This window comes from Nasonia vitripennis, chromosome 2, assembly GCF_009193385.2.
Source record: "Nasonia vitripennis strain AsymCx chromosome 2, Nvit_psr_1.1, whole genome shotgun sequence".
NCBI classification, from domain to species: domain Eukaryota; kingdom Metazoa; phylum Arthropoda; class Insecta; order Hymenoptera; family Pteromalidae; genus Nasonia; species Nasonia vitripennis.
This window is the reverse complement of record NC_045758.1, coordinates 14,763,449-14,790,853: the sequence shown is the minus strand read 5'-3', so window position 1 is coordinate 14,790,853 and position 27,405 is coordinate 14,763,449. Positions and strand designations below refer to the sequence as shown.

At 40.5% G+C, this 27,405-nt stretch overlaps 7 protein-coding genes and 1 non-coding gene across 33 annotated transcripts in view; 1 reads left to right on the top strand and 7 right to left on the bottom strand.

Annotated features, from left to right (window-relative positions):
* The window catches only part of LOC100120196 (protein hu-li tai shao), a 42,247-nt gene extending 27,975 nt beyond the window's left edge, over nucleotides 1–14,272 (bottom strand). For 5 of the 19 annotated variants that reach the window (XM_032597660.1, XM_032597665.1, XM_032597668.1 and 2 more), the window contains exons 1-2: nucleotides 12,576–14,272; nucleotides 3,078–3,112 (exon numbers count right to left, since the gene is read on the bottom strand). The gene's annotated coding sequence lies outside the window, so the exon portion shown is untranslated. Of the gene's footprint in view, nucleotides 1–3,077; nucleotides 3,113–10,120; nucleotides 10,290–12,090; nucleotides 12,239–12,575 lie in introns of those variants that run through there. The other 14 variants (XM_032597661.1, XM_032597655.1, XM_032597671.1 and 11 more) reach the window with 11 other exon arrangements.
* Nucleotides 14,117–14,278, bottom strand: LOC116416213. The gene has a single exon (XR_004226732.1). It is a non-coding gene; the product is annotated as a U1 spliceosomal RNA (small nuclear RNA).
* A 195-nt stretch (nucleotides 14,279–14,473) lies between these two features.
* On the bottom strand, nucleotides 14,474–15,548 carry LOC100120169 (Sjoegren syndrome nuclear autoantigen 1 homolog). Its single transcript, XM_008203947.4, has 4 exons — nucleotides 15,489–15,548; nucleotides 15,302–15,407; nucleotides 14,934–15,133; nucleotides 14,474–14,846 (listed from the first exon to the last, which is right to left on the bottom strand). The coding sequence occupies exons 2-4, from the start codon at nucleotides 15,354–15,356 to the stop codon at nucleotides 14,604–14,606; spliced, it is 498 nt and encodes a 165-aa protein (XP_008202169.1). The 5' UTR covers nucleotides 15,357–15,407; nucleotides 15,489–15,548; the 3' UTR covers nucleotides 14,474–14,603.
* Nucleotides 15,544–20,867, bottom strand: LOC100120144 (uncharacterized protein C05D11.1). Its single transcript, XM_001603758.5, has 14 exons — nucleotides 20,642–20,867; nucleotides 20,258–20,499; nucleotides 20,007–20,175; nucleotides 19,775–19,938; nucleotides 19,179–19,703; nucleotides 18,853–19,107; nucleotides 18,374–18,547; nucleotides 18,058–18,294; nucleotides 17,239–17,419; nucleotides 16,902–17,151; nucleotides 16,607–16,793; nucleotides 16,384–16,527; nucleotides 15,997–16,307; nucleotides 15,544–15,910 (listed from the first exon to the last, which is right to left on the bottom strand). The coding sequence occupies exons 1-14, from the start codon at nucleotides 20,811–20,813 to the stop codon at nucleotides 15,850–15,852; spliced, it is 3,072 nt and encodes a 1,023-aa protein (XP_001603808.1). The 5' UTR covers nucleotides 20,814–20,867; the 3' UTR covers nucleotides 15,544–15,849.
* A 935-nt stretch (nucleotides 20,868–21,802) lies between these two features.
* Nucleotides 21,803–23,858, bottom strand: LOC100678894. 2 transcript variants are annotated; one of them, XM_008203945.3, is made up of 3 exons: nucleotides 23,144–23,858; nucleotides 22,395–22,728; nucleotides 21,803–22,173 (listed from the first exon to the last, which is right to left on the bottom strand). In XM_008203945.3, exons 1-3 carry the CDS (start codon nucleotides 23,161–23,163, stop codon nucleotides 21,964–21,966), a joined length of 564 nt encoding a protein of 187 aa, XP_008202167.1. In that variant the 5' UTR covers nucleotides 23,164–23,858; the 3' UTR covers nucleotides 21,803–21,963. The 2 variants fall into 2 exon arrangements, with proteins under 2 accessions (XP_008202167.1, XP_031778597.1); XM_031922737.1 differs by having other exon boundaries at nucleotides 23,161–23,858.
* Nucleotides 23,859–23,974: 116 nt separating this feature from the next.
* LOC103315391 lies at nucleotides 23,975–25,821 on the bottom strand. Of its 3 annotated transcripts, none has more exons than XM_008203942.4 (3): nucleotides 25,460–25,821; nucleotides 24,734–24,915; nucleotides 23,975–24,626 (listed from the first exon to the last, which is right to left on the bottom strand). In XM_008203942.4, the coding sequence occupies exons 2-3, from the start codon at nucleotides 24,805–24,807 to the stop codon at nucleotides 24,074–24,076; spliced, it is 627 nt and encodes a 208-aa protein (XP_008202164.1). In that variant the 5' UTR covers nucleotides 24,808–24,915; nucleotides 25,460–25,821; the 3' UTR covers nucleotides 23,975–24,073. The 3 variants fall into 3 exon arrangements, with proteins under 3 accessions (XP_008202164.1, XP_008202165.1, XP_008202166.1); XM_008203943.4 differs by having other exon boundaries at nucleotides 25,411–25,514; XM_008203944.4 differs by having other exon boundaries at nucleotides 23,979–24,623; nucleotides 25,460–25,797.
* On the top strand, nucleotides 25,504–26,577 carry LOC100120042 (DNA-directed RNA polymerase I subunit RPA12). The gene is made up of 3 exons (XM_001603674.6): nucleotides 25,504–25,761; nucleotides 25,919–26,135; nucleotides 26,233–26,577. Exons 1-3 carry the CDS (start codon nucleotides 25,626–25,628, stop codon nucleotides 26,255–26,257), a joined length of 378 nt encoding a protein of 125 aa, XP_001603724.1. The 5' UTR covers nucleotides 25,504–25,625; the 3' UTR covers nucleotides 26,258–26,577.
* LOC100120008 (venom dipeptidyl peptidase 4) overlaps nucleotides 26,302–27,405 on the bottom strand; it is a 197,356-nt gene continuing 196,252 nt past the window's right edge. For all 5 annotated transcript variants that reach the window (XM_008203938.4, XM_008203940.4, XM_008203941.3 and 2 more), the window contains one exon: nucleotides 26,302–27,373. In XM_008203938.4, the coding sequence (XP_008202160.1) occupies nucleotides 27,275–27,373 (99 nt within the window). In that variant the 3' untranslated portion in view covers nucleotides 26,302–27,274. The remainder of the gene's footprint in view (nucleotides 27,374–27,405) is intronic.

Genomic DNA, 27,405 nt, shown 5'->3' with positions numbered 1-27,405 from the left:
TGGTTTTTTTCCTTCTATTTTTGCAATTAAGGGGCGCAGTTGATTATTTTTATTGCTCGGGTATTGCCTGGCGAGTGGTATGAGATAATACCCATGAAATGTTGTTAATAAAACGTTACGTAACATAATGCATCACCGTGATCAAGTGGGTTTATTAAACTTTGTTATGACATTATGCGCTGCAGGATAAGTACGACATGCGTGAACCCGCAGCGTCATGATTTTAAAATAGCTTTATTTTTATGATTGCTTCAACCGTGAAAAAGTTTTAATGAACTAGGTCAAGATTCACATGAAAGTAATGTTATACACGCACTGAAAGAAAAGAAACATTGCAGCAAACATATTTGTTAATTGTTAACATTTGAGCCAATAATACGTATGTTAATAGTTAACATATGGCTGCCCTTTACGATTTTTCATAGACTTTATGAAGTAATCAGATAAAAATTATTAGAAAACACACTTGTATGAATTTTATTAATGCTGCGTAACTTTACAGTGATATAATGTCAAAATTAAAAATTTTGTCTTTCATCTGCCTTTTGGGTCTAAATACCAGATCTGATAGTTCTAGAGATAAAATAATGAGTGTGATTCCAACTGATTCAGCAGCCTCTGGCATTTCCAAAAAGGTATATATCAACTAGTTTATCACTATTAGTTCAAAATTTATTGGAAAAATTCAGTAGTGTGTTAAACATCATATCGTAATCATTCTTTTGACAAAATTTTGAATTTTGACATTATATCATTCCAAAGGCACTTTGCATGCTTCCTTAGGTATATTCAGTTACTTTCGTTCTATTATTAATGATTTATTGATTATTCATGATAAATAAACCCTCAAAAATATTTTTTGTATGAAAGAGGATGACGGATTTTGAGGTTAGGCGATACGAGAGAAACGCCATCTACACGCAACACTACGCACGATAGCCATGAAATTCATATGTTAACTATTAACATACAAATATTTCCTGCAACATTTTGTATGTATACTATAGAAATCTATAGTATACATACACACTGTTTTTGTTTCGTATAGAATATTTGTAAGATGTACACGAATATATTAGCAATCATTGCTCCTAACGTGTGTACATGTTTACGGCAATGATATCTTTCTCTCAGTGCGCTTTCAAACAAAACTCTATAGCCGCTCGAATTTGTATATACAACAGGAAGAGAAATAATTATTAAATACAAAAAGTTTCATTCCGAAAGATTGCAGAATGAAAGTTAGAAAGAGCATGAAAAAACGTACCGCTCGATGCTCGCAAATCCTATAGCGAGCGCACATACACACACGCTTCTATAACAGCAAGTACGCGCTATATGCAGAGCCTTTACTATTGTTGCCTCTGAAGTTACGAGAGAGATGGCCAAGGACACGGTGGACCTTTCAATTGCTTTTTTAGCCTTTGTGCGAATGTCATTAAACGGACGAAGTTCTTTTTTTCCTGTATGCCCGCTCTGGCACGAGTTTACCGATTGTTCTCTGGGAGTGGGTGTTTGTTATTCATTAGCTTAATGGATTGCCGCTTATTTTTAGTTAACGATCCATTAAAGCAGTTATGCCCGGGGTTTTCGAGAATCACGAATCGCATAAAACGCATTGCGTAATGAAATCAAAAAAGTTCGTTCTTTTCTCGAGTTAGAGAGCATCGTAGTTGTTAACTTTAGAAAAATTCTCGCGCAGAGCTGCAAAAGCTTTCGAATTATCCGACGCGCTCGATCGTGAAAATCACACTCGAAGCTGACCTTGCTCTCATTAGCAGAACAAAAAGAGGTGCGAGTGGCTGAGCTGTGTATAGCCAAGCACGAAGAATCAAGCCGATTAACTGCCCTCGAGTACTCGTCGCATTACGCGCTAATAAAAATGTCAATCGAAGCGAGCTACAATTTCAATCTCGACACACACACGCATACACCCACACGCCCTATGACCTTAGATTTTCGCGAGCTTCGACACACTGTAACACACAGGTATACATTATGCGCGCAACGCGTTTTTAAAGCCGATGCATCGCCGCTGCGAAGCACATACCGGCGCAGCAGTGCGGAGAGAGCGAGCGAGGTTAGGCAAACGTAGCCTACTTTTTTCCACCGCGCAGCATCGGCCGAGTGCACAAACTCATCTCGAGCGACTCTTTGACTGGCGCGCAACAGCCGGAAGAGGACGGTCGCGCACAAAATGAATGTTTTTACAGGGCGAAGGGAAGCCTGGACACCGGAAACTTTGCCTCAAAGAAGCTGCATGAAAAAATCACGAGTACTGCGCCGTCGCGCAACGCCTGCAGACACTCGAACTTCGCTGCTGCGATGTGCAGAGACGATTAGAATTTTTGATGATAACTTTGTCGAAGGCTGTAGACCCCGGAGTCTTAATGTAAAACAAAATTAAAATATTTAAATTAAGGGGGGAACGTTTGAAAATCTAACTATTTTCGTGGATAGCGATCTCTTTAATCCGGTACTGCTTTAGTTTGAATTAAAAATACCAAACTTCTATTTATATGCATCGAAGTGTAGCAGAAAGACATAGCAGACACTGCATGAGTCAATACGAGCAACGAAGTGAAGAAAAAAAAATGTATCGCGAACCTCGACCAGCGGGCACAACAGCGTTGTTATACACAGCTAGAGAGTCAACGATGGCTTCTGTTTGTTGGGAGTGCATCGACCCCAAACTTGAGTGTCGACAAGGTACAAGCTAAAGTTCGCCTTCAAGGCGTCGACGTCCTCAAACCTGAGTCTCATAGAAAGAGCAAAGAGGGAGAGAGGTAAGGAATTACGGGCTGTCTATTTCCGGCGCGGGAATGCCCGAAATGCCGCGTGAGCTGAAGGAGACGAACAACAAGAGACCAAAATTTCTCGGCCTACACCCCCCTCTGACGATATACGAAAACGTACACGATGCGCGTGCCGGCGAACAATTTGTATACGAATGCGCGGCTGCTCTTCAAAATTTTACCGGCTATATTTAGATAGAGGTCTCGTGTCCCCTCTCGAATCGCTTTCCCCGATTTATATGCACACATGTTTGGTGGTGAATTTTTAAAAAGTTGACTTACCTATGCAAGGTTAGGCTTGATGCTTCCGTAGCAACCTAAAATCAGACGATGAATTTTTTATAAAGATTTGCGTAAATAAATGCAAGCGTTATGATATTGTGTGCATGTAAAATGAGAACGGTTCGTCACAACATCGAATTATTCCTTATGAACCTTCTTTAATCCCAACCACTGTAATTATAACAGCTGTTTACCGAATTACACGTTCCACATGTAGCGAGGTGTATGAATGAAGTGCAAGTATGAAATTGACCGCGTCTAATAAGCGCATTTACTGAATACTGTCAACCGAATTTTATTGCGGAACGAACACGCATTGTGTTCGACTGCAGGAAAACCGGAAACAGAGGAGCTGCGCGATCTATTGTACACTCTCGCGCAGGTGACGACAAAAATAGAATGCATATGATAACTTTGTCGCACTAGAACAAGAAAAAGTTTCAATTCATGTATTTATGTATAGAAACGACGACAATCTGGTTTTACTTTTACACAATGAATGAATTTGATTTTGTGCGTATATTATTGTTTAGTATATAAATCAAAGATAGTTTCATCGATAAGTCTGTTTACATTTATTCCAAACGATTGATTCCACGAACAAGTGCGGAATCGAGATAGATAAATAGCACAGAGTGACTATGGTCTTCACAAAGAGACCGCCGGCTATACGCGACTGCATTGGCTTTTTATCGAGTCTAGAATATAGAGTCGAAGTGCTGAGCAAACAATCCATTCATGAATCCCGACAAAAAGATTTTTTTTCTATCAAATTTTCTTGAAAGAACGGAAGTTCTTTTCTTAACGAGTAATCAATATTTCAGCGGAGGAGAGTTACCCACTTTCCATTTTTACCCTCCCGAGCACACGCGCATGCGTAAGCACACAGAGTAAGAATGGAAAAGAGCGTTAGCGTAAATCACACACACGAGTTCTCTCCAACATACGGCCGAGCGTATCGATCCTTTTCGCGGAGATTCGTGGAAAAGTCCTTAGGGTCTTTATAGACCTGCCACCACACGGCCTTTCGTTATTTCGCTTGTGCCGCAACTTTCATTATGATCCGAGGCATGTGATTTGCGTTTGTTATTACCGCAGTACAGCTTTTATTATTGCTTTCTTTTTGCTTTTAGTAAAACCTGCGTTAATTTAACTTAGATGTTTATTATAGATTGACAACTCAATATTGTATCTTCGCCTACGATTAGTTGTAGCAAAGTTATAACCTCATTTACAAAAGATCAAACTAATCCCTCCACAAGCCAACTCGCTTCAATTCCGAAAGCCGGAGGACAGATCGATAGTCGCCCAACAGCTTGAGCACACAAAAACTTTCACATTATACGAAAGAAGCTCTACCCTCTATTTTCAGTCGCAGCCAATATTCGTGTATACCTTACAGGCTATACACGTGCCGACGAAAAGGTAAGATTACGAGTACGCACGCGACATATAAACACTTATCGAACCGGGGCGGTTCGAATCCAATCCACGTTGGCGAAGCGGGAATACAGCACAGAAGAAGTGCGAGAGCTGATGCCCCAGGGCACACGCCGACGTTGTCTTGTTTGCCGCGGCGCAAAGCGAGCACTGACCTCGCGAGCGCGTGCCATGTGTAGTCGGCGAGTTGTATATATCTTTCTATGTTCTGGCGAACGAGAGGATCTGTGGCTTGTCGAGAAGCGTCTCCAACAGCTCCAACCACCGACTGCACCGCAGACGATGCGAGGAGATACGGGGAATATTGTTCGCGGTTGTACGTACGTTTTTTCTTCGATGGACTTCCTAGATCTACTGTGGTTTTTGATTTATCTTGTTCGTATTCTGATTTTTCTTATATGAACCTGTATAGGATAGATATTCATGTAGATTCTTATCGGAAGATATACGATCGGTTTTAATTTAAGCCTTTCACAATCGAGTGCAGCACGCACGATAGACTTATTTGGATCTCGATCATATGCTGATCATCGGTCGTCCAGTCCGGTCTGAAATTTATGCAGGAATCTCATATCTCCGATCTCGAGTAAATAATATAACTTTCGATTCCACTCGTAATCCTTTCTCAAGTGTTCATTAACACTTAAAAAGTAGAACGATTCATCTTTTCAGACGTAGCTTTTCGTGTTCTTAGTTGTTATACACACGCAGGTGCATTTTCAAGATTTATTTATATTAAGAAAAGATAATAACAGATAATAATATACATTATTAATAACAGACTGCCTCGATTACCATAAATTCCCTCTAACGCTACATTTTCCTGCTGAATAAGCACATATTATACTAATTTCAAAACCAAGCCCATTAATCTCTTCGCTCCATCGAGGCAGCAACGTCGGGTAAAAGGATTCCATCCTCGGCGCAGTATTTTCCTCTCGAGTCGACTATTCTACAAAATCGTGAGGTAAACAGAGCGAGAAAATCAATTAAGAAAAATAAACTTTCGTCTTCCATCCGGCTCTCTCTTGATAATCTTCGTCTCAGCCTCCATAGCATTTTCCGACGGAGATTCCCCTTCGCGCGCGGGCATTTAACGCCGACGACTGGTTATTCTTGTGTCTTCGGTTACGAGCGCAAATATAGTCGCGACGGCGACAGCGGCAAATGACGAGAGTGACAGGTGACCGCAGCCGTCGATCGTCTCTCCTCCCTTGCCCTCTATCGTCTGTTTCTGCGGTGTACGCAGTCTTGTATCTGCCTCCCTTGTTCCCGGTCTACGAAGAGCATATGTCTGGAGAGCCGATAGAAATGTGTATATTGTGGTATTGGTAGAAGAGGAAAATATTGTGCGTGTATCGCGGCAAATACTGTTCAACATTACAAAAAAGAGAAGGCAGTTTTAAATCATTCGTTTTAAGAGACACTGAAAAAACATAATCGAAAAAGTGACTCGGCAGAGTATACACGAGATTAGATTTCACACTGAGCCACGATAAATGTAAGATTCATAGGCTCCTTAATCGTGAGAGAGTTAAAATTCGATCTCGACGGATGTACAGCGAGCTCGCGTCCGTCAGTCTTCGTTTTGGGCTTTGTATTGCACCTTATTGATCGCGGCCGTTCGCTTTTCCATCCTTTTCTCTCTACCGGGCAGTATAAGCAGCAGCACGAGTAGAAAGCCAAGCAGCTGCTTCTCGTATAAGCCCTATGTGATGTACACGCCCATATCGGGGCTCTTATCAACTCGTAAAAGGCAGCGCCGCGAGCCGTAAAGAAACACAAGGCTCGCCTAGTTAAGGCAATTTCGTCGTTGAAAAGCTCGACTTGCTGCTGCTGTGTGTGTGTGCGGGGAGCAACGCGTGCGCGACCTAATTTTTCGGGCGTGCGCGATCGCGCCGCAACACACTCTCCTGAGCTACCTACCTACATACTTTTCTCTGACGCGAGGCGAGAGAACAAACTCCGACGAATGATTTCGGATCAACGGCGACGTTTGGGATTTTCCGCGATGATTTTGCTTGCCGAAAATCGATTGTATCGATTTTTCGGACACTCCATAATGAAATGTAGTGAGTTGGGGCAAAACGCAGTGGCCAATATTTGTTTATGCGATACACGTCAAAGTAGCTCATCTCACGGAAGTCTCGATACTTCACCGAGCCGAGAAATCTCGCTTCCCGACACACGGAATTTCGGCCGGCTGCTGCTCTCCCCCACTTTCTGACTCACTCCTTATCCGGGGACTAGTCTCCGAAGAGAGAGAGAGAGAGAGAGAGAGAGAGAGAGAGAGAGAGAGAGCGCGAGAGAGAATTATGACGCCGACCCCGCCCTCTACACCCTTATCGTGCATAGCGATATAGAGGATGAGTCGACGCCTCAGTCGAGCTAGAAAAAGGAACCCGGCGGGGGATAGACGACGCGGAGGAAGAAGACGGCGTAGTCTAATTAGAGCTAATTGACGCTCGATTGACGATCGATTGAAGCGGCGTGCGGTAGGCGAGTGTGTGTATGGCCTATGGGGGGCTTATCGGATTCGTTTGGCGGCGGCGTTGAGACATCGAGACTCCGCAACGATCGCGCGCTCGATGATTCTGATTTATCTCTCGACAATTTACGACTGTCTTGGCGTGTGCGGATTGAAAGATTTGCCGGGACGGATACTCTCTTAGTCACACTTGTTTTGTTTGATCGATTACGAATTTTGTCAACGCTTAACGTGCTTTTTTTATTATTATATATGATCGAGGATTATGTGAAAAAATCGAGTTGCGCTGTTCGGGTGATAGTGTCTAATGCTTAATTTGCCCAGCTGTGAAATTTGTGTAGATAAGCTTGTTGTATTTTCAATTTTAGGAGAGCATTACATTCATAAGCAAATAGTACAAAATTCTAACTGTCAAAGTCGTCACGCGCTAACAAGAGACAAGACTATTTTGATGGATTACGTTGGGACCTGGTGTATGCCGTTAATTTTTGAAACGTACGCGATGGCCTAGATACCACGAACTACTGCGCGGATATAACAGTATACCGCTCTATTAAGCATCGATGTTTAACGCGATAAATACTCCTGGATTTAAATTTATCGATAACAATATTGTACAGTTTTGGAAAAAACAAAACAACTAGAAATTATTCACGTAACATCACTTCACTTTTACTGCTATTTATCTTCGAGTGCGTACCTCATCACTTATCTTGACAAAAACAGAGTGTTCCACAGCGTTCGGCTAAGTCGATGCCTCGACTTACTTTCGTGATCGAAATAGATTTGATCATCCCTTATATCTTCCGAAGTAAAACTGTGAACTGTTCCTAAATAGACTAACTTCCACGAACGCGCCACAGTTTTCCAAACTATTCACAACACACGTGACTTGCAAAATCGCGGACAATGTTATTAGAAATCAATTCAGCCAAATATAATTTCTAAATAAATTGAACTTTGCTTTCACGAGCATTTATCCAGGCTCAAACCACTGCCTTATCGCAGACTAAGACTGTCGGTTGATAAACAGAGATATATCCGATAAGGAATTATAACGAGAAAGTGAGGCATCGATAGCGCGCACAATGTTTTTGCAAATCCCTACTAACGCCGAGTAGATATATGAGAAGTATCGATAACCATGAGGGAAATGCCGTGAGTGATGAGTGAAAACATTCATGTTTTGCAAATTCACGTTGGCCGAGTTCCAGAGTGGCAGATTGCGTGCTGGACGAAAATAATTGAATTCGCCAGTCGTTTTCCGAAATAGAGCGGTTCAATTCTTCGTGGAAACGAATCAAGTCCATCTGTTTTTACGCAGACTCCTAGATTTTCAGCACATACACAATTAGAAAAAAAGGCTTATAAATAAAAAAACAAATATTAAACTTTGGACGCTTGTTTCTTACCAAAGTAACGCGTTGCAATAACGTTGCAAATAAACAACGTACAAGGAGCTCGAATCACAATTATCGTGCAACTTGTTTAACAGCATACACAGAACAGATTTATCACTGTCAATCGATGAACATCAACGGACACAATTGTGTAAACTCTCGTTCACGTTAGTAAATTATACGAGATTGATCAATTCACAAGTCCTATCGTATAATCGAATGCAAATGAGGACCTACCCGAGCGGGCACAAGGATAATTTACGAATGAAAGTATAAATACGGAAGTGAAGTCATGCTTTTTGTGGTACATATGTACACAGGATTGGATAATAGTATTGCATCATGCTCAATTTTTAGCGAACGTAAGGGAGATACGGAAACGACTCGAAAAAGAGGAGATTTTCGTAGCGGACAATGGTGAGAGAACAAGTATCTCCCGGTTCCTCGCGCCTACATGCAGCGGTGCACATGCACCGGTGCTTTGCGTAATCATGCGTACAAGTGCTGAGAAACCGAGAGGCGTGTCGAAATGTTCATCAATGCGCCGCAGTTCCTAACGAAATTACGAAATTGTAACGGCTTCGACTGCGCGGAACCTTTTTCGGTTGTACATTATAACAATGAACTTTATATTCGGCTGGTAGATAGTAAATATAAAAAATCCCTCTTAAAAATAGCCTCGATTCATCGCTTTTTACAACTGCAATAAATCATAAAAATATATACACGTTCTTTCGTAACGTTATCAATAACGAGTAGCTCTGCGGGCCAGCCGAATCAAAAGCTGCTACTACGCCCGCAGCCATATAAATGATGAGCCTCGAAAAAAGAGAGCTCTGGAGCCAGCCATTAAAACCTCTCGTAATCCTTTCTCCTGTTCTCTCCCCCCCCCCCTTTACGCCCCATGCTACACGCAGCACGACGGGTACCGGTTGAAAAATAATATAAACCAGCGGTGGCTGCAGCATCGACATCTTTTCGGCAAAAGGAGGAGCAGGGACTTTGCTATACACCGAACACGATTCAGAATTTCTAAGCGTCGTCGTCGACAAGCTCACGCGCTCGCCTCTCGCTCGAAGCTGCGGCGGTGGCGGCTAGCGTTGGCATCCCGATGATGTCACGGTTTAAACATAGATTATCGCGCGCATCGTACGTTGTGTGTGTGCGAGCCTCGTCGCACGGCTAAATGCCATTCGTAAAGAGAGAATATCAACGTAGCCGTACGACTTTTTTCATAATGCCAGCGAGCTTTGCTTTGCCGGATATATAGTTTAAAAAAAAATGGGAGCGTTGCCAGTCGTCTGATGTGCTGGACGGATAGATCAGTTAGATTTTTTTCTTTCAAAAATTAGTCGAAGATCAATTTTTCCAAGCGGGGACAAATTTGATACTGCCTTAACTTCAGAAAGAGTTTGTATGATTGAATTATTTTAACGCGAAAAGTAATGTTTCCGTAGACGACACAACTGTTATTGTTAACGTTTATTTACTGATGTATAAAACCTTGCACTGTCTATTGCGATTCTCAATAGAAATAGTGCAGGCGAGAAAGCAATCGATTATATCGGTTTTTTTAATTAATCAGTGTCCTCATTATGAGGCTGCCTTATCTGAAGTACTTTCATTCTTAGCACTCAATGAGATTGCTCTTCGCACGTGAATCGAGAGTTGATTAAAATTTGAAATGAGAAGCTCTCACTTATGGATCTACTCACCGCTTACAGTGTCAGAAACCGTGCACGGAGAACATTTGTCATTGCACTTGCGCCAGAATCATCAGCCAGATATCACACGTAAACAAAACTTCGTCGGCTTTCTTCGTCGACAATAAGTCACTCTGCCCCCTTTCTGCACTCCCAGCAAAGATTAAAACAGTATTTATCACTGGAATCAGTGGAAAAAATCACCATGTGTACAACTATACTATTCTCGGTCTCAAGGTCACTTTGGGGAATCGCCCAGGCGAGCGGTATAACAGGCGTCCCCCTCCCTCTCTCTCTCTCTTTCTCACTCTTCTTTACCTAACCTCAAATTACGCGCGATATCAAAGGGTTATACGCACACGGATGTACAAAAACACGGCGAGTACAACGGGCTGTTTCTCCCTTGATTCACGCGCAACCCTCGCGTTTTTCTTTCACACACATTTCCTCCCTCTTGATTTCGCTGCGCGTTCTTTTGTTTTAACGAGAAAGAGAACACGGGGGCGCGGGGAAAAGAAAGCTGATGCAGGAACGGCACAGCGAGAAGGGAGTTGACGGACGAACGGTGCGTGTCTCGAGGCACTCGACGCCCTGCTCGCGAGTCAAGCGAGAGTAAAGCCCCCCACGTACGGCGACGGCGACGATGACGGCGGTGGCTCGCTTCGCGCGCACAGTATTACACAGAAACACATACACATGCACGGACGATCATCCACAACGAGTCGCGGTTCTCCCTCTCTTTCTCCTTCTATATACCGGTGTATAGTCTTTCGCGCGAAGCCGGTTGAAATGAAGCGAGGCGGCGCGAGGGCCAATCGGAAGCGAGACGTCGCGGAGACGCCGGTTTTTGTGCACCGAGCCTCAACTCGCTCTGTTGCGTTTGCACCGATGCTCTCGCGGCCACGATCGACTGGCGGTCATAATCGAAGACGCGATGATGAATCTTTGTGTTGCTCGACAGGAGGACTGCTTGTTTTCGACCGGAGATTCCGTATACTGATACAAATCGACTCTGTTTATAGACAAATTTCGATGTACAAACACAAGAAGCTCGAAAGTCTGAATTCGTCAACAAGTAGATGATACCGAGCGAGCCTTACTCGATCGAGTTGTCAAACAGTAGTTCCAAAACCAGTTATCCGCGAAAAAACAAATGTGCTTAGCTTGTTATTTGTGCAGCAAGGCTTTTGTTCCGTTACGAAGATAGATCTCAACTTAGATTTCCGTGAAGAGCAGCACGAGTACTCGTCCAGTCGGCTTTTCGCAGAAAGCAGCGGCTGCTGCTGTGGAAAAGAGCCGGGATAAGCCGAGAGTGTATACGCGGCGCACTTTAGATTACGAGGCCCCGCAGCACATCTCGCTTTCACTGCGGAAGATTAATAAGCGCGACTTAAATAAACTTCGCGTGTTTACTGCGAACCTTCGGAATCGCTCGAGCTCCGATAGCAAACTTACACGAGAAATTTTTTGTGTAAACAGTGGAAACTTCTTAGCTTAGTGCTCTTTACGTGTATAGGTGCATCGCATTACACGTATCTCGGGAGAGACTCGGATGCACGAGCGCCGGCACCTGCTCTGAAAAACTCCTATCGCATAACTAGTACGGAGGAGCCGCCCAAAACGCAGCAACAAACTCTTTTTCACGGCCCGATCTTCCTTCCGATCGAGAAAATGGCGGCGGCAGCGAATTTCGAGGCAGCGCGCGCGAGAGATATCATGCACACACGCGCACACTGGCGCATGCAGAGTGTATATACATATATACACGGCAAACACAAAAGTGAGAGAGAGAGAGAGAGAGAGAGAGAGAGAGAGAGACGAAGGGTATATGGGAGTAGAGAGATAAAGTGAGAGCGACGCCGCGAGCGCCCGGTGCAATAATCAATCGCCGTGGCAACGCGCAGCAATAACCTTCCGGTCGAACACGCAGAGGGTGAGAAAGAGAGAGAAAGAGAGAGAGACTCATAATATACGAGGCTAACCTGCGCGACACTCCAGGGAACTGCGGCCGCACAACCGTCCGGGCGCGAGCTATACTGCGAACTACACTCCGATGGGTTTTCGGCTTTTCGGGCGCTGTTAGCAGCGAGAGCCGACACACCCCTAGCTTCGACGTCACGCTGCCGAGAGAGCGCTCGCGGCAGCGGCGGCAGCCCGCGATAACGTATATAGTATAGCTGCGCTATACACACTCACACACCTATCTCTCCTTTCCCTCCGTATATGCGTGCGAAGGAGAGAGAGAGAGAGAGAGAGGAGACAATGATTTCGGGGAAGAGTAAAAACCGATCCACACCGCTCCGCGCTCGAGTTCCGAGGACGTAGGAGTTGGCTCGGAGACGAGGGTGGGACGCGAAATGCTAGGTTAGGAACGAACGCCGCGCGCGAGAGATAAGGCGCCGCGGCAAAGGCGTAAGACGAGTAGGCTGCACTTGTACTGTACTAGTCTGCGTGGACATGGACTCACCAGAAAGCCGTTGGACTCGGCTGTTGAAGCTGGCTTGCTCTGTGCGGCGAACAGCCTCCCTCTCGGACGACGAGTACAAATTCGGCTCTTTTCTGCGATAGCGCTCTTTCTCGGTCTTTCTCTCGCTGCTCGAACGAAGGCGTCGTCCGGTTGTGTGTCTCCTCCAGTTACGCTCTGGCTCGCTTCCTTCCCACTCTCGTCTCTCTCTCACCTTCCTCAGGAGGTGCTATTGCTGATCGTCGAACTACTGCTGCAACAACTCGGCAATGGCATTATAGCCGCGACGCTGGACGGCTCGTTCCTGGAGGACATGCACAGTCGGCGCACCACGTCCGAAATCAATCGCCGCTCGCGAAGCACTGGCCACCACTACTCTATTGTACAGCTCGGTGCGCCTGAGTCTCACACACTTGCACACACCGCGGCCTGCGCCTGAACTGAACACTGCGGACTCGCTGTCTCGCTCGGATCGCGTTACGCGCTACGCACGCGCGAGGGCGCCCGACTGCGGTCTTCGATGTATACCTGCAGCTCGAAAGCCGCCGGGTCGTCTCGCTTTTTCCCGTATTGAGCCCCCGCGGAGAAACGATTTGTATACGAGACCTTTTTCTGCACTTGCCGAAGACTCCTTCTTTTTTCTTCCTTTTGGCTTCGCTGCACAAAGAGTTTATCACAGAAAGCTAGCGTTCTATCGCGTCGCGCACCCACGCGCACCACTGTCGCGCATCTGCTGTTGCCCGGTTGCCGTCGTACCCGTACTACACACATATACAACGCTAAACGGGGAATAGAAAACTCTTTTGTAGCTCCGTCTCTCTCTCTCTTACACTTGCGTGTATCGGGGTGCACTGGGCGTATACACTTGATGCAGGTTCTCCAAACACTGTTGAAGGATCATTCTGTCCACTGTCCATACATCGGGTAGTGAGCGACATCTGTTCTTTATACAAAGAGATGCTTTGGAGAAACAGGTGGCGCTTGTTTTGAGAAAAGGAATCATAATTTTTGTTTAATTTGATTCGTGTATTGATTTTCTCTCGCGCCGAGAAATTCTACTATATGTATTATTTATTCGTTTGAGCATATAATGCGTATTTTGCAAGGTGTTTTTATGAAAAATACGAACTTTTAAAAAACATTTATATCAAAAATTAAGCGCCTCGTTTATTCTATTGCAAGAGTAATAATGTACATGTAATAATCAGAAAAGACCATGCTGTACAACAGATGAATATCTGAACTTAGAAGTGTGATGTTAATAAGTAGAATTGATACAATTATTAAAATCTTACATTTAACACTTTTGAAAGTCTTATCAAGTACAACAATTGCGTTTTGTACTATTCGGCGTTAAATTTTTTAACACAGATTCTGTTAAAACGCGCTATAATTACAATATTTAAACAAACAAAATATATATACAAGGCAATACTTAGTACATACTATAATACACAGTGCTGCCATTTACAACAATACTGTATAGTATTGTAATAGACACTTTGTTCATTGTTGTGGACAACTGTTTTTGGATTCGATTAGGTCCGGGATAGCGCGAACGCAGTCCCGACTAACAAAAATTATACGCCCGAGATATCCACATTAGGGATATTCGCAAGGGTCAGCTCGACCGTAGTGCAATGGAAGAGCCTCGCCCTGGAGGAACCGCCTTCATGATCACGGTAGCCTCTGCGCCAGGTAAGTATGCTTTCAGCCGCCTCGCCTTTCGTTATATCCCCTCAACTTTGCTACTTTGATTGTGGAAAAGAAAATGTCCCGTCTACGCCACCTAGCGGGTGGCGGCTGTACTAAACATGCGCGCGCTCGCCATTAGATTTGAATTTTGAATCTTGATTGTCAGTTGCTATTTTTGTACAGTAAATTAAATTCTAGACTAATGCTTATTTGTTACAAATCCAAAATCAATTTAATTTTGAAATGTTTTATAAAAATAAAAAGATTACTATAACAATACTTTAGATTACCCAATAACTGCGTATTAAACTGCGGCTTAACAAAGACAAATGTAGTTCACATTTTTATGGCTATATCACTAGTTTTTTTCCTTCTAGCGTGATCCGCAGTTGCCATAGGTTTACTGCACGTAACATTGTCATCCAAGCAATTCACAGCCTCCCTGGAATGTTTGCGTCTTGCAGTCTCTGGATTACTCTTGGAGCTACTGCTGTTACTGCTACTGCTGCTAAGCGTCTGATCGAGACAAGCAGCTTCCCGTTTCACCATGTTCAGGAGCAGCTGCGAGCTTTCAAGGATCTGCAACGATCCATACAGATATTTATATAAAGATACAAAATAAAATATCGCATTTGGAAACTGTGGGATGGATAGAAACTGAAAAACCTTCATGTATGCCGACTCAGTTTCCTGAATGGTTCGCTCGTAATCTGTACGCGCTGCCGACTTCTTACCCAGGCTTTCATTCAACTGACTGATTCTAACATTCATTCGTTCGACTTCGTGCTGCAGCCGCGACTTCTCGGTTTCCTCCGCCACGATCTGCTCTTCGAGGCTGGATTTCGTAGACTTTAACTCTTCGATACCTTATTATTTAAAATGTATTGATTTCACTTTCTTTCGATATACTTTTATCAAATTGTTTATATAATTTTAGCTGGAATTCGCGTTATTCGACAGCAATTTGGAAAACCTTATACCGAGTAACAGTTTAAGATGATTATTCTTATGAGCTTAATGTATTTGTTACGTACATTGAATTAATTCTTGATTAAAAGCTAGCATTGCTTCTTTGGATAGATTAACCATTTGTTTCTTGTAGCGAGAGTTGAATCCTTGGGCAAGTATTGTTTAACATATCTAAAGATTCAAAGATTCAGTTTATTTTTCAATTGGAAGCTTTTTACATATACTTAAAATTTTGGGGATATTTTTTATAACCTTTTTGGGTTATGGAATTATTATTTACATATTTTCAATAAAAAATGAAGCTCAATTTTTTTGTTAATGTTTTTATTTTATATATAAGTATGTATCAACATTCACATTTTTTAAAAATATTTAAACATTTCGAATTTCAATTTATTCAAGTATAATATAGGTAAGCATTAATAAACCGTGCAAAAGTATGTATATTTTTTTACAGAAATTGAAAATTAATTACACAGTATTAAAAGATTGATAATTTCACTATATTGTATGGTTCATTTAATGGCACCAAGTTGCCTACTTTAAATTCGGTAAATAATAGTGTATAAAATGTATATCTCTTTTCCTCGCGAAGTTCTTTGCTTGTTTATATTCACCAGGAATTCAAGTATGTCTCTTCAAGAGAATTATAAAGCTTCAAGTCATGACTCCATCTAAAAATAATGAGTTAAGAGTATTATTATTAATGCTGATATTGGATTGATCAATTGCAAACTTATTTTTTAACATATATACATACTCTTTGAAAACTTTAACAATCTCACTGGATTTCGAAGGATGACATACTATTGTTGTTTTACAACTACTTGGTTCAAATAAGGGCTTGAGGTATTGCGGAGCCACCCGCTCAATATCTTTCATTGTTACAGCAGAAATGTTTTTAACCATGCGCAGATTGTAATCGTGTGGTACTTGCTTGAAATAACTCAGCAATGATTTAACAACCATATCTCCGACACTCTTTTCTCCTTGAACAATTTCGTAAATAAGCGACGATTTAGCTGATTCGAAAAGTAACGATTCCCACTTGTTCTCAGATAAATGATTATCCTGTGAATATACATTTCCATTTGAATGTAAGCATAGTACAAAATATATTAAGACATTTGAGAAAATATTTACTAACAACGATAGTTTTTGTTTCCTTGTAAGCTGCTACAACATTCGTTGCTCTATAGAATATTAAATATAAAAGGCCTTCATTTGGTTTTGTATAAATGTCATAGCTGTAGGCAAAACCTTGACCTCTTATCTGTCTCCACATTGGTCCCTACAATTAAAAATAATAATAAAACGTTTTTATAGTTTTAATTAGTTTAATTATTTATTATTTGTACTCATGGCTTTACCTCTAACTGTGTCAAATATTGCAAACAGACTAATAGAGGTGGTAAATCTGGATGTTGATAATCTTTAATTCCACGACTACATTGCAAGAAAAATGCAGATTCTATGCAACCCAAACCAGTAACGCATCCATTGAGATTTATTTCCGACAAAGGATTAATGAGTTCATAATCCTGAACTACATGAAGCCTATATGAATTATTAAGTAAATTATTAAGAATTTGAAAAAAAATCAATCAATAAGACTTATGAATAACATGTAATTCTAGTATACAAATTAATAAATAAATAGCTTACTTAGATTTTGTGGAGTTATCTGCATCAGAAAATTCTTTCCATGGTTCATAAACATCAGGAACTTGAATTGCTAATCTATCAATGTTAACAGCCATATACAAAGCCATATTTTTAGTTGCTGTCAGAATACTTCGTACGGCATCTATTTCAGCTAGAACTTCTTTTGCACCATTTTCCGTATTTAACCGCTCCAGCATTTTTGTAAGGAACTGCTGTTGTCGTAACATGCTTGCGTTAAAATGGTTGCTTTCTAAAATAAAACGTTAACATTTTTCTTTATTTTCTTTATTTTATTTAACAATACATGATAAATGTTTGCATAAAAAATATACAGTACCTTTTTTATATATGAGGCTTTTCATAAGATCATCAACTACCTTTTTTCCTTTGCGTTTCATTTGCGCTACATCATTTATAATTTTGGAAGCAATTATTTTCAGTCTTTCAGAAATGAGTTGAGACCTGTACAACAGATCTTTGATCCATCTGACACCCTTGGAATATTTGGCTAATTCGAGCTATAGACCATACAAAATTTGAAAAAAAAAATTTAAGTACTCATTTTGGTTTTGAGATGAAATCGTCGCTCCGTACGAAGACTAGCACAGTTCAAATTTTCAAACGAAACTAGCACAACTCACAATATGCCGCGAAGAGTAGCACAGTTCAAAAATGCGGTCAAGAGTAGCACAACTCGCGATTTTATATTACTTAAAATGTGAGTATTTTACGTTTTTATTGGGTTATTTTGTTGGTTAAGTTCATGAAAATCTTGATGTTGATAAACAAAGACAGACAAACCTCAAAGTTTAAAAAAGTTTCGGTAATTTTAGAAGGTTTCTAAGAAAAAGTGAATAATTTAAAAAAATGTTTGTAAAAAATTATTGTAATTGTGAAAACAATTTTAAATTCGGTAGAAAGTTGTAAATTGTGAATATTTAAAAATGTTCATTAGGGACAGTTTCGCAAAAATCGGGAAATTTTTATAGAAATTCGTTGTTTAAGTTGTGAGAAAGTTTGAGTTGTGCTAGTCTTTGCGGGAAATTTGGAGTTATGCTAGTCTAGCGTGCGTAAAATGAGTTGTGCTACTTATGACGGGAAATTTGAACAGTGCTACTCTTTGTAGGGAGCGACGAAATAATTTTGTAACATTTACCTGTAAGGCAAAAATCGCATTATGACTGTAAGCACCACATGAAAATCTTGATGTGTTTTCAATTCCTATTCTAGTACTAACTGCAATCGTATCCATTTCTAATTCTGAAACTACAGTTTCATAAGGGATTAATTTTCCATCACGTAGAACAGGACATTCTAAAATTGCTTCTAAAATCAAAGGTATATAAGGCCTCCTTTCTAGTGAAACTTCAGATGTGTCCATTACTACGAACATCTAAAAATTTTGTATGTAAAATATGAAATTAAAATTAACGAGAGTACCAGCGATTTTGAGCACGAAATATTCAGCTTACATAAACGAAATTTGTATTAACATGGTGTAGATAGGTATAAAATGGCAGTTTATCAACATTGAATCTTGGATGCTGCTCGGCACTTTCTGTTGTGTAGCTCTTGATGTGATGAAAATTGATGGAATCGGTACTTGGAATTGGTACAGATGTTAAAGTTTCGTCTGGTATTGGCGTCTACAAAATGTCACATATAATATTAACAATAATTGAGAACCTCAATGTTTTTATAGCACTGCGTGACCTACGTCCGCGTTTAAGTCACGGATAGTTGTGACATAGCGGACTTAGGGCAGGCAGATGCTATAAAATAGTATACGATACTTGTGACTCAAATCGATCCATTATTACACGGCGTATAAATCGCTCTCGCTGCGCTCGGGCGCTAATAGACGCCGTGCAGTAATCGGTTATTTAGGTCACACGTATCATAATATACTATTAAAAGTATTATTTATGCTAAAATTTGAATTTAATATTACTTCATTTTCCACGATTGATTTTTGCAGTTCCTGATCTTTTTTCTTTAAGCCTTCTGGTCCCAGTTTTTTAATCTGTTCAGAAACGCGTTTCTGTTCTATATCAGCCAATTCTTGCTGTTTATCTATGCTTGGTATACCTTTCATAACAGCTGAGGGCGCTTGAATGAAATATTTATTTAACAATTCTATCCAGTATGTAACTGGCTTTAATTTGAGTTTTTTCAGACTTTCAATTTCATTGAGTCTTGTATCAAGCTGTAAAAACATAATAAAAACATTATAACATAGTAAAATGCCACTATCATCAAGTTTATATAAAAACTTACATCTTCTTTACTATTTCCAAACAAAAAGTCTCCAATGATCATAAAAGCAACTGAATCATGAGGACTGCTTTCTATATTACTTAATGTCTCTAATATGTGCCTGTGAATCACAGTATTCATCCTCTGCATGTCTATTTTACTTTCATCTTTAGCAATATCTTTTAATACATTCATTAAGCGAACAGATATTTTAGAAACTTTGGGCTTTGGTACATTTTCAAACATGAGATATAAAAGTGATTCGGAATTTTCAGATAAAGAGAATCTAACGTCGCTAGCGAATGGATCTTCTATTTCCACAAATTCTTGTTGCAAAGGACTAGCAGATGTATCTGTTAGATATTTGAGTAGTAAAGTGCAGGCCAAAAGATCAGATCTGCCAGAGATTGCTGAGGGACCCCGCCATCCAATGTAAACTAATCCATTATCTTCATCATTGCAAGGATAATAAATATCCATATCAACATTTTTAGGAAATGGCGGTACTTTGCCTTGCCAAGGCCTTGTGAAAGGACCTCGATCACCCTATATCAATAAATTTTAAATAATTTAACAGCTATTAAGTAAAAAGTAAGATTGACAAGATATTGTTTTACCTTTGCAAGAATTTTTTCTTCTATGGGCTGTAATGCTTTAAAAACATCTGCATGCTTTACTTGTCCAGTAATAATGATGCATAAGTTTTCAGGTCTATAGAATTCTTCGTGATACTTTCTAACTTTTTCATTGTTAGTACTTTCTCTTAAATTTTTCAATTCACCTGTAGGACAACAAAATACTCGTTATTAAAGAAATAACCTGTGCAAAATCAAAATTTGTTTAAATTACCTCCAGTGTTTGATTTATATCCACATTTGCCAGGATAAATGGCTCTCTTCAATTCATTATGCACCAGATATTCGCCAACATTCTCTTTTCCTTGCATTTCGCAATAAACCACACCTGCATCTTCGCCTTCTCCAGTGATATGATGAACTTCAGTAATAAATGCTGAATCCTAATAAAGAGAAAGTAGAAATGTCTCAGTTTAAAAATAGACAAGTTGTAACAAGTTTTTGTGTGGTGTTGCAAAAAATCACCTTGAGAGTAGGATAAAGGATATGGTCAATGTATACTGGTAGCAGCGTTAAGAAACCTTCGCTCCCAACTGTTTCCATAGTGTAGAATGTATTGTCGACATCGGTGCATGCATTGGTGCCGGAAGCCAGGCATCTGTTTGCCAGTAGATCCAAAATGCCTTTGTAAGGATAGTTCTCGCTACCCAAGAATATGAGATGTTCCAGTGTGTGAGGTAGTCCATCGTCATCGAATGCCTCAGTTGCTGCAAAAAATGAATTATTTGGAAATAAAGCTTTGGTCAACGTAAAATCAATTAGTCATTATTCGAGAACGGCAAATTTGTTGGATTGTAAAAGGACAATAATAGTAAGAGGGAGTTTGTAGGTTAAGTTGAGGACGCTCACCTAGACCCAAGTAACCGCAGACGACGGGACCCTCAACTTCCGCGATAAAAACTGTGAGGCCGGTGTTGACCGACTTGTACTTATGAACTGGAATGATTTCGTTCGAAGTTAACGAACAAATCAATTCAAAACCACCCATGTTGCTCGCCGGCGAATTATCCACGGGCGCCATGTTTTCTTTCTCGCGAATATTCGCCAAGTGATTTCGCGGTTCGCCTGATCTATTTGCATTGTATTCTCATACCTATATGTGTGTGCGGGCGCGTCTCATTTGTTGTTGTGTGGTGTGTGTGCGCGTGTGTGTGTGTGTGTGAGCGATCGTGTGATTTTCGGCGAAAACAACGCAGGAAACAGGATCTCAGATCATCAGATGTCTTGTTAGGTACTTGTTATTATAGTTCACCGGCTCTTGAACTTACAAACTTTATTTGATGTTTAAAAAATGATAAGCAAACTAATAAATCAAGGCGAATACTAAAAAAATAACGTTATCTCCATTATGTGTAGGTTATACACATAATATACGTATCGATGCTATCATTATAAACAATTTGTGTACGGGGATTCAGGATTACCTTACTTTATATACTTATATATAATGGCGCATTTAAACTTGAATTTTTATAAATAAAAACTATTAATAATTATAATCTGATAAATATATAAGCCTAATAATAATAAGCGGTATAACTGATAGTAAATTAACTATAGCTAGTTATTTATCAATTATAATAAATGATTTGGTAATATAGCGCGTACGTGAAATTAACGACAAACTTTTTCCTTAAAAATATTCGCTGCTATAATGTTTTTTGTTGTTTTACACGCGGTACATTGATCGTCGGCTGATCGTATAAAAATGTACTCAACGTCCTATATATATATTAAAGATAATGGCATTTGAAATATGCAATCGAGAGATTGTCTTAGTCAAATGAGATTTTTTTGTTTTAAAAAATTTGACTAACCCAATAAATTTGTAGTATAATTATCTGGATGGATGGTATACATGCATAATGTTCATTTTATATCGTTTATCTTAATATTTATCGATGCATATAAAATAAACCTTACAAATAATCATACTTTGCATAATATAATATGAATATTTCTGCGGGACTGCGGGTATAGAAACAAGTCAAATTGAATAAAAAAAATATATTTATGTATGAAACGTATATTCAAAATATTGTTGAATTTGAAGTTGTATACAGATTATACCTAATTATACATCCGTTTATAACTGAAAGTTTGTGTAATGAGAATTTTCGTCTTGCAAGTTATTGTGTAATAAAATAAAATGCAAAAACGAAAGGTATGAATCATTTAACAGCTTTAATCCAATCGATTTCCAAAGCCGAAACTCCAGGCTGATTATCCGGCAGATACGGTCCATTGTCGACTTTAATTCCCATGTTCGTAATTGCCGATAAGTCCAATGGATGTGTTTCCAAGGGTAACGGCAAGCCCCGATAGTAGGGCTTGAAATCTCCTAATGGCAATTTCACCGTTGCAAACTCGTTTTCAGCTACCTGAAAGCCACAAACAGCGCGACATTATCAGCCCCGTTTGTTGCGGTTCATTGAATCCTTTTCATTTTATTCTATCGTATTATTGATTTTTACAGTCGATACCTTTCGTCGCCACGTTATTATATTTCTAAAGCAATTCAAATTGCGATGAAGAAAGTTGCGGCCAGTCGCGCGTATGAAAAGAAAAAAAAAAAAAATAAGTATGCGCATAATGTGTGTACCGTGAAAACTTGCCCGTAGACGGCAGAATCCCTGCCGAGTCCCTTGTGCCTCAAGACCATCTTGTATTTGAAGTTCACGCCCTGACCTCGGCACTTGATGGCGATATAATGGTATTCCCTCAAGTCGAAATTCGTCTCTGTGCGAATGGCGGCGAAGCCCGCGCCACTTGCCTTGGGTACGAACAGACTGAAGAAAATGGCCCTCTGGAAGAGCTGAGACTTTTGCAGCGCGAGAACTGCCTTGGACATGCCACTGGGCTTCGCAGTGTCGGACTGTTCCGTCCAATCGTTCAGTTGGTCTAGCCTCGTGAAGTCGAACAAGGTCTGAACGCTTCTGAAAGGTTTGCCAAATCGACGCCGCGAATTATTCAATTGTATTTTATTGTATATTTTACGGCTATATACCGTTGTTGATTATATTTATAATTTGCCGGGAATCCGGTTAGTGCGGGGACTTTTAATTTCAAGCGCACGTGACGGTTGGAATAAACCACGAGTGAATGAGCGAAGCGTATATATTATATATTAGATTCAAAAATCAGCGTCATAAGTATACGCGTTAAATCATATAATCGTATCGCAAACCCAAAAGTAATTCTATAATGAAACAAGAGCCAGCGAAAACTCACGAACTCAGCGCCCTTGATTTTAAAAATAACATGGCATCGATCTATTACTCGATCTTCTTCATCACGCATGACAATAATCGACGAATAGGACAGATAAAACAAAGAAGAGAATCGACTCACCCTGAGGCTGGGCCTACCATGTCACAGAGAGCCCGGAGCACAGCAAGAACCAAATGAGCGAATCAGCGCCGGTGTTCCATGTCATCTCTCTTTCGCGATCGAGCCTCCTAGGCTCGCTGCTCGGAAAAAGAAGCCTCTCTCTCTCTCAGATTGTGCCAAATATACAGGAAGGAAATCGATCTTCCCTTCCCGAAATGTAAGTCGTCGGCGAGCGGCGGAGATCGTCACGGCATGGGCCAGACTCGCGTGTCCTCGAGTCATTTGTGGAGCAACTGCACGTGGCTTTCCTGAAAACCTGCCGATGATGCCATGCCATATATCCGAGGCTCCTCCTCTCATTGGCTCGTCTCGGTCGACGAACCTCGACGTAGTGACACCCGTGCTGCTCTTCCTTTCTTATACCGCTGTTGTTATTTATTGCACTGCAAGCTCCACTCCTTCTTTAATATTGTACGGATGCTTTTGAAGCTCGATGCAAGGGCGCTCGGCTCGACAAGTTTGATCAATTTCTTGTTTAGCGAGCAATGTAAGCCGCGCGCCGATGTGACAGTAGGTGACATAAATAGACAGCGAAACGAGGCGGGAAGAATAGAAAATCGCTTTGGATTTTATGGATTTTTGCTTCGCCCGCACAATCGCGCCTGGAGCTGCGTTCTGATCGGTTATTATACTTGTCTCGTATACATGATCAGTGCCGAGAGCGAGAGCGTCATTTTTTCGTCTCATCGTATATGGAAAAGTATCCGACCCTGGAATTCAAAGAATTAATATATACAAGTTTGTGCGGGACGTTCTTTCTGAATATCGTTTGATCGATACGTATACACACAATTGATCCAACTAGCTTGAGCGAGCATATTTATTCATGCCGATACAAAATACGTTCGAGTATATAATCAAGACCGAGTACAAAATCATAAGCAGTTGACACTAATTGTTCCTGCGAACTTCGACCGTCTCGATCTCCAGAGCGGAGACGCCGGACTGCTTGATGGGCAGGTAAACGCCCCCGTAGATCTGCAGGCCGAACATGCTTATGCGCGCGCGATCCAGCGGCTCCGCGTCCTTTACCTCCCGGCCGCGGAAGTAGGGCTTGAAGTTGCCGAGCGGCAGCACGACCTCGGAGAAGCTGCTGTTGGACAGGGGCGCCTCGAAGAACTGCTCGTACTCGACCTCGTCGCTCGACGACTGGCCCTTGTGTCGCAGCACGATCTTGTAGTGCGAGTTCTGGCCCTGGCCCCGACACCTGATCCTCAGCTCGTCGTACTCGCGCAGGTCCCAGCTTACCGGGATCCGCATACCCGCGAAACCTGCGCCGTTAGGCTGGGCATTCAGGAGCGTGAAGAAGACGGCGCGCTGGAAGACTTGGGTCTTCTGCAGGGTCAAGGTCGCCTTGGACATGCCGACCCTGCGGACCGTGTCGGATGATTCCATCCAGCCGTTCAGGTTGTCCAGCTTCGTGAAGTCGAGCACGAGTTTGCTTCTGGAAGACGTAATTATTAAGATCATGGTTTGGCATTTTTTTACTGGCTGCATATGCTTCATTTTAACGACCTGTGTAATATTTACGTGGATAATTTTAAAACTCACCCATTCGATGATTTCATCATCGCACTGCCGAATATAATATATGTAATACCAGCAAAGATGTGGTAAAAGCGCATTTTTGGCGATGCAATTGTATTGTCTTCGGGATTTTAGAAAATACTCTGAATCTCTGCCAAAACACGATCAAATATGAACTGCTGCCAGGCAAGAATCACCAAGACGTTCTGGAAAGCAAACAATTACGTACATTAGTGGGGTCGATAAATTATTATCTTCGTTACTTGTATTACGATAACAGGGCCTTGATTTAATTATAGTGTACAATGTACATATTGGCGTTACGGGGCGGACTCGTGCAAGTTTATTTGATCACAGATAATAAAAAAATAAAAAAAAACCTTATTGTTATAACGAATTTTTCGTTTTCTACAATTCCAGATTCAATTAATCGAACGTTATAAAAATACAAAACGACATGAATTATAATGTGAAATATTTCTTATTAGCTCTCAAGAAAGGTTATTAAAATTATTGGATTTATATTTATACGTTTGTAAAGAAAACAGTAAAATCCAAATTTAGCGTGTCAGAATCAGATCAATCTTTCTTTTTAATCCCAAGAATATGTCAACAGAATCATCGTACACCACACGAGTATCATATAGTCGATACTTTTTTATTATATTATCGATGTTAAATTCAGCTATTTTAAAAATTACCGCCACTGTTCTAAAGACGTCACGTGAGCGTCGCGCATGCGCAACTCACCAACTAAACCACGTGCGTTTTTTCCTGCGATGCTGCGTGAAAGTAGTGGCTAGTCCGTAGTCAAATGAGCTGGAGCATGGCCGCCGGATGGTTTTTACGCACTTGTTTATAGAAGTCTCGGAAAACAAACTAGTGCAGGCAAAATCGTAAAAAAAGTTGGCTAAAGATGGGCTCTTCTGACGACGGCGTGTCTTTCACGACGACTCCTGGTTTTTGCCCGGATTGTGGATCAATTCTGCCTCTGTTGGGTGATCGCGGCGGTGTGACTTGCTACGCTTGCAAACGAGTCTGGGGCCCCGAAGGTTCGTACTGAAGCTGTCTGCTTTACTTTTGCGTGTGAACTAAAAGGCCCGCGTAAGGCATTTATAAATAATGTATAGCTTAAAAAATCACTTGACGATTGCAAGGTTATGTGAACAGTGCAACTTTTACATTCGTTTATCTGTTTTTTTATTTTAGTGTTTGGAGAAATGGCCATGACTTACACAGTTAATTTCAATAATAAAGATACCTATGCATCAGCAAAACAAGATGATGACGATGAGGAAGAAGCTGATGGCCCCATTGTTGATAGACGGTGTCCTCAGTGTAACAATGACAAAATGTCCTATGCCACATTGCAATTAAGATCTGCTGATGAAGGTCAAACAGTATTTTACACATGCACCAAATGCAAGTATGTATTGAAAAAAAAATTGTCTTAGTAATCACACAAATCAACAAGTGGTGCAAGAACATAGGAATTAATGCGATATATATTTTTTTTGTTTCAGATTCAAAGAAACTGAAAACTCGTGATTTACGTATATTAAGGTTTATAGTAATGTAATAATTAAGACAAATTTAATAAAACATAGAGCTTTATTTGTTTTACATTTAACAAATAATTGATGATGATTATACAAGCAGCTCTTTAATGTTATTGTAAGTCTGCGAAGGCAGATCCTACGAAATTCTACCTTGATTACGCTTGGATGAAATGACCTCAATATTTACACAATTTAAAGACCTCGAATATTAAAAGTTAACAAGTTTTTTCTTTAATAAATTCATTTTGATTAATCCTCCAAAATGTTGCAATGGTCCTTGTTGGATTAAAAAACTTTGATTCGCTGAAATCGGTAGTATTTTCTTATATACATATAAATACGCTATTGTGTAGTATATCACACAGTCATAATATGAAATCTTATTTTAACAACAATAAAGTTTGTAGGATAAAAATTTGCATTCATCACAAAAAAAAAAATAAAAGAATCCTCTAAGAAAAGAAGGATACAATCTGAATTGTCAACAAGAAATATAAAAGGATTTATTCCATTTTCGTTTTAAAATTCTCTCCGATAAATTTCGTTCCAAGACCTATGAATACAATAATATAACAAATAACACACGAGAATCTTCATTCGCTCTTATATAGTGTTATACATTCAACATGATTTTCTGTTTTGTAAAATCGAATAAAAAGCATATACTTTTAACAGTTAGTAAGTACGAATTACAATAGCGTAAAGGTCATTCGTTCCGCACTGGACAATAAAAATTCATTCACAAGATGATCTCTCAACTAGTGTCGCGCAGTATCTCTCTTACTCTCTCGCCTCGTAATATAATCGTTTTGTGATTCATAAAAAATATTCATATATGAAAAATGCTTCCTTATACGCAGCTCTCTGTAACTAACGACTGCTTCTGGTGCTAATACCTGAATCATTCTGGAATCTAATATTTACACAAACAATCATGTTACAATATTGTACACATCTATGTACAAATCATACAATTTATTCATCAACGATGCAGGCCACCTTCCAATCATGAAGACGTCTTAAAGCATTCATCAAGGAAGTTCTCCATCGAATGATACAGGTGAAGACGCATTCGAGCAATGTCGTGAGTTTCGTCGGTGTATGTCTGAAAGACAAGAAAATCTCTGTTGAATTTCT

Excerpts from the sequence above, each read along its gene's own strand:
- LOC100120169 (XM_008203947.4), bottom strand. The coding sequence starts at position 15,356 with ATGGTTAATCTATCCAAAGAAGCAATGCTAGCTTTTAATCAAGAATTA. Across the intron at positions 15,134-15,301 it reads TAATCAAGAATTAATTCAAT|GTATCGAAGAGTTAAAGTCT; the intron begins GTACGTAACAAA and ends TTAAATAATAAG. Across the intron at positions 14,847-14,933 it reads CTGAGTCGGCATACATGAAG|ATCCTTGAAAGCTCGCAGCT; the intron begins GTTTTTCAGTTT and ends GGATCGTTGCAG.
- LOC100120144 (XM_001603758.5), bottom strand. The coding sequence starts at position 20,813 with ATGGCGCCCGTGGATAATTCGCCGGCGAGCAACATGGGTGGTTTTGAA. Across the intron at positions 19,939-20,006 it reads ATATAAATCAAACACTGGAG|GTGAATTGAAAAATTTAAGA; the intron begins GTAATTTAAACA and ends GTTGTCCTACAG. Across the intron at positions 16,528-16,606 it reads AATATTTGACACAGTTAGAG|GGACCAATGTGGAGACAGAT; the intron begins GTAAAGCCATGA and ends TTTTAATTGTAG.
- LOC100678894 (XM_008203945.3), bottom strand. The coding sequence starts at position 23,163 with ATGGTAGGCCCAGCCTCAGG. Across the intron at positions 22,729-23,143 it reads ATGGTAGGCCCAGCCTCAGG|AAGCGTTCAGACCTTGTTCG; the intron begins GTGAGTCGATTC and ends CAAACCTTTCAG. Across the intron at positions 22,174-22,394 it reads TCTACGGGCAAGTTTTCACG|GTAGCTGAAAACGAGTTTGC; the intron begins GTACACACATTA and ends TGTGGCTTTCAG.
- LOC103315391 (XM_008203942.4), bottom strand. The coding sequence starts at position 24,807 with ATGCGCTTTTACCACATCTTTGCTGGTATTACATATATTATATTCGGC. Across the intron at positions 24,627-24,733 it reads ATGATGAAATCATCGAATGG|AAGCAAACTCGTGCTCGACT; the intron begins GTGAGTTTTAAA and ends TACGTCTTCCAG.
- LOC100120042 (XM_001603674.6), top strand. The coding sequence starts at position 25,626 with ATGGGCTCTTCTGACGACGGCGTGTCTTTCACGACGACTCCTGGTTTT. Across the intron at positions 25,762-25,918 it reads ACGAGTCTGGGGCCCCGAAG|TGTTTGGAGAAATGGCCATG; the intron begins GTTCGTACTGAA and ends TTTTTATTTTAG. Across the intron at positions 26,136-26,232 it reads TACACATGCACCAAATGCAA|ATTCAAAGAAACTGAAAACT; the intron begins GTATGTATTGAA and ends TTTTTGTTTCAG.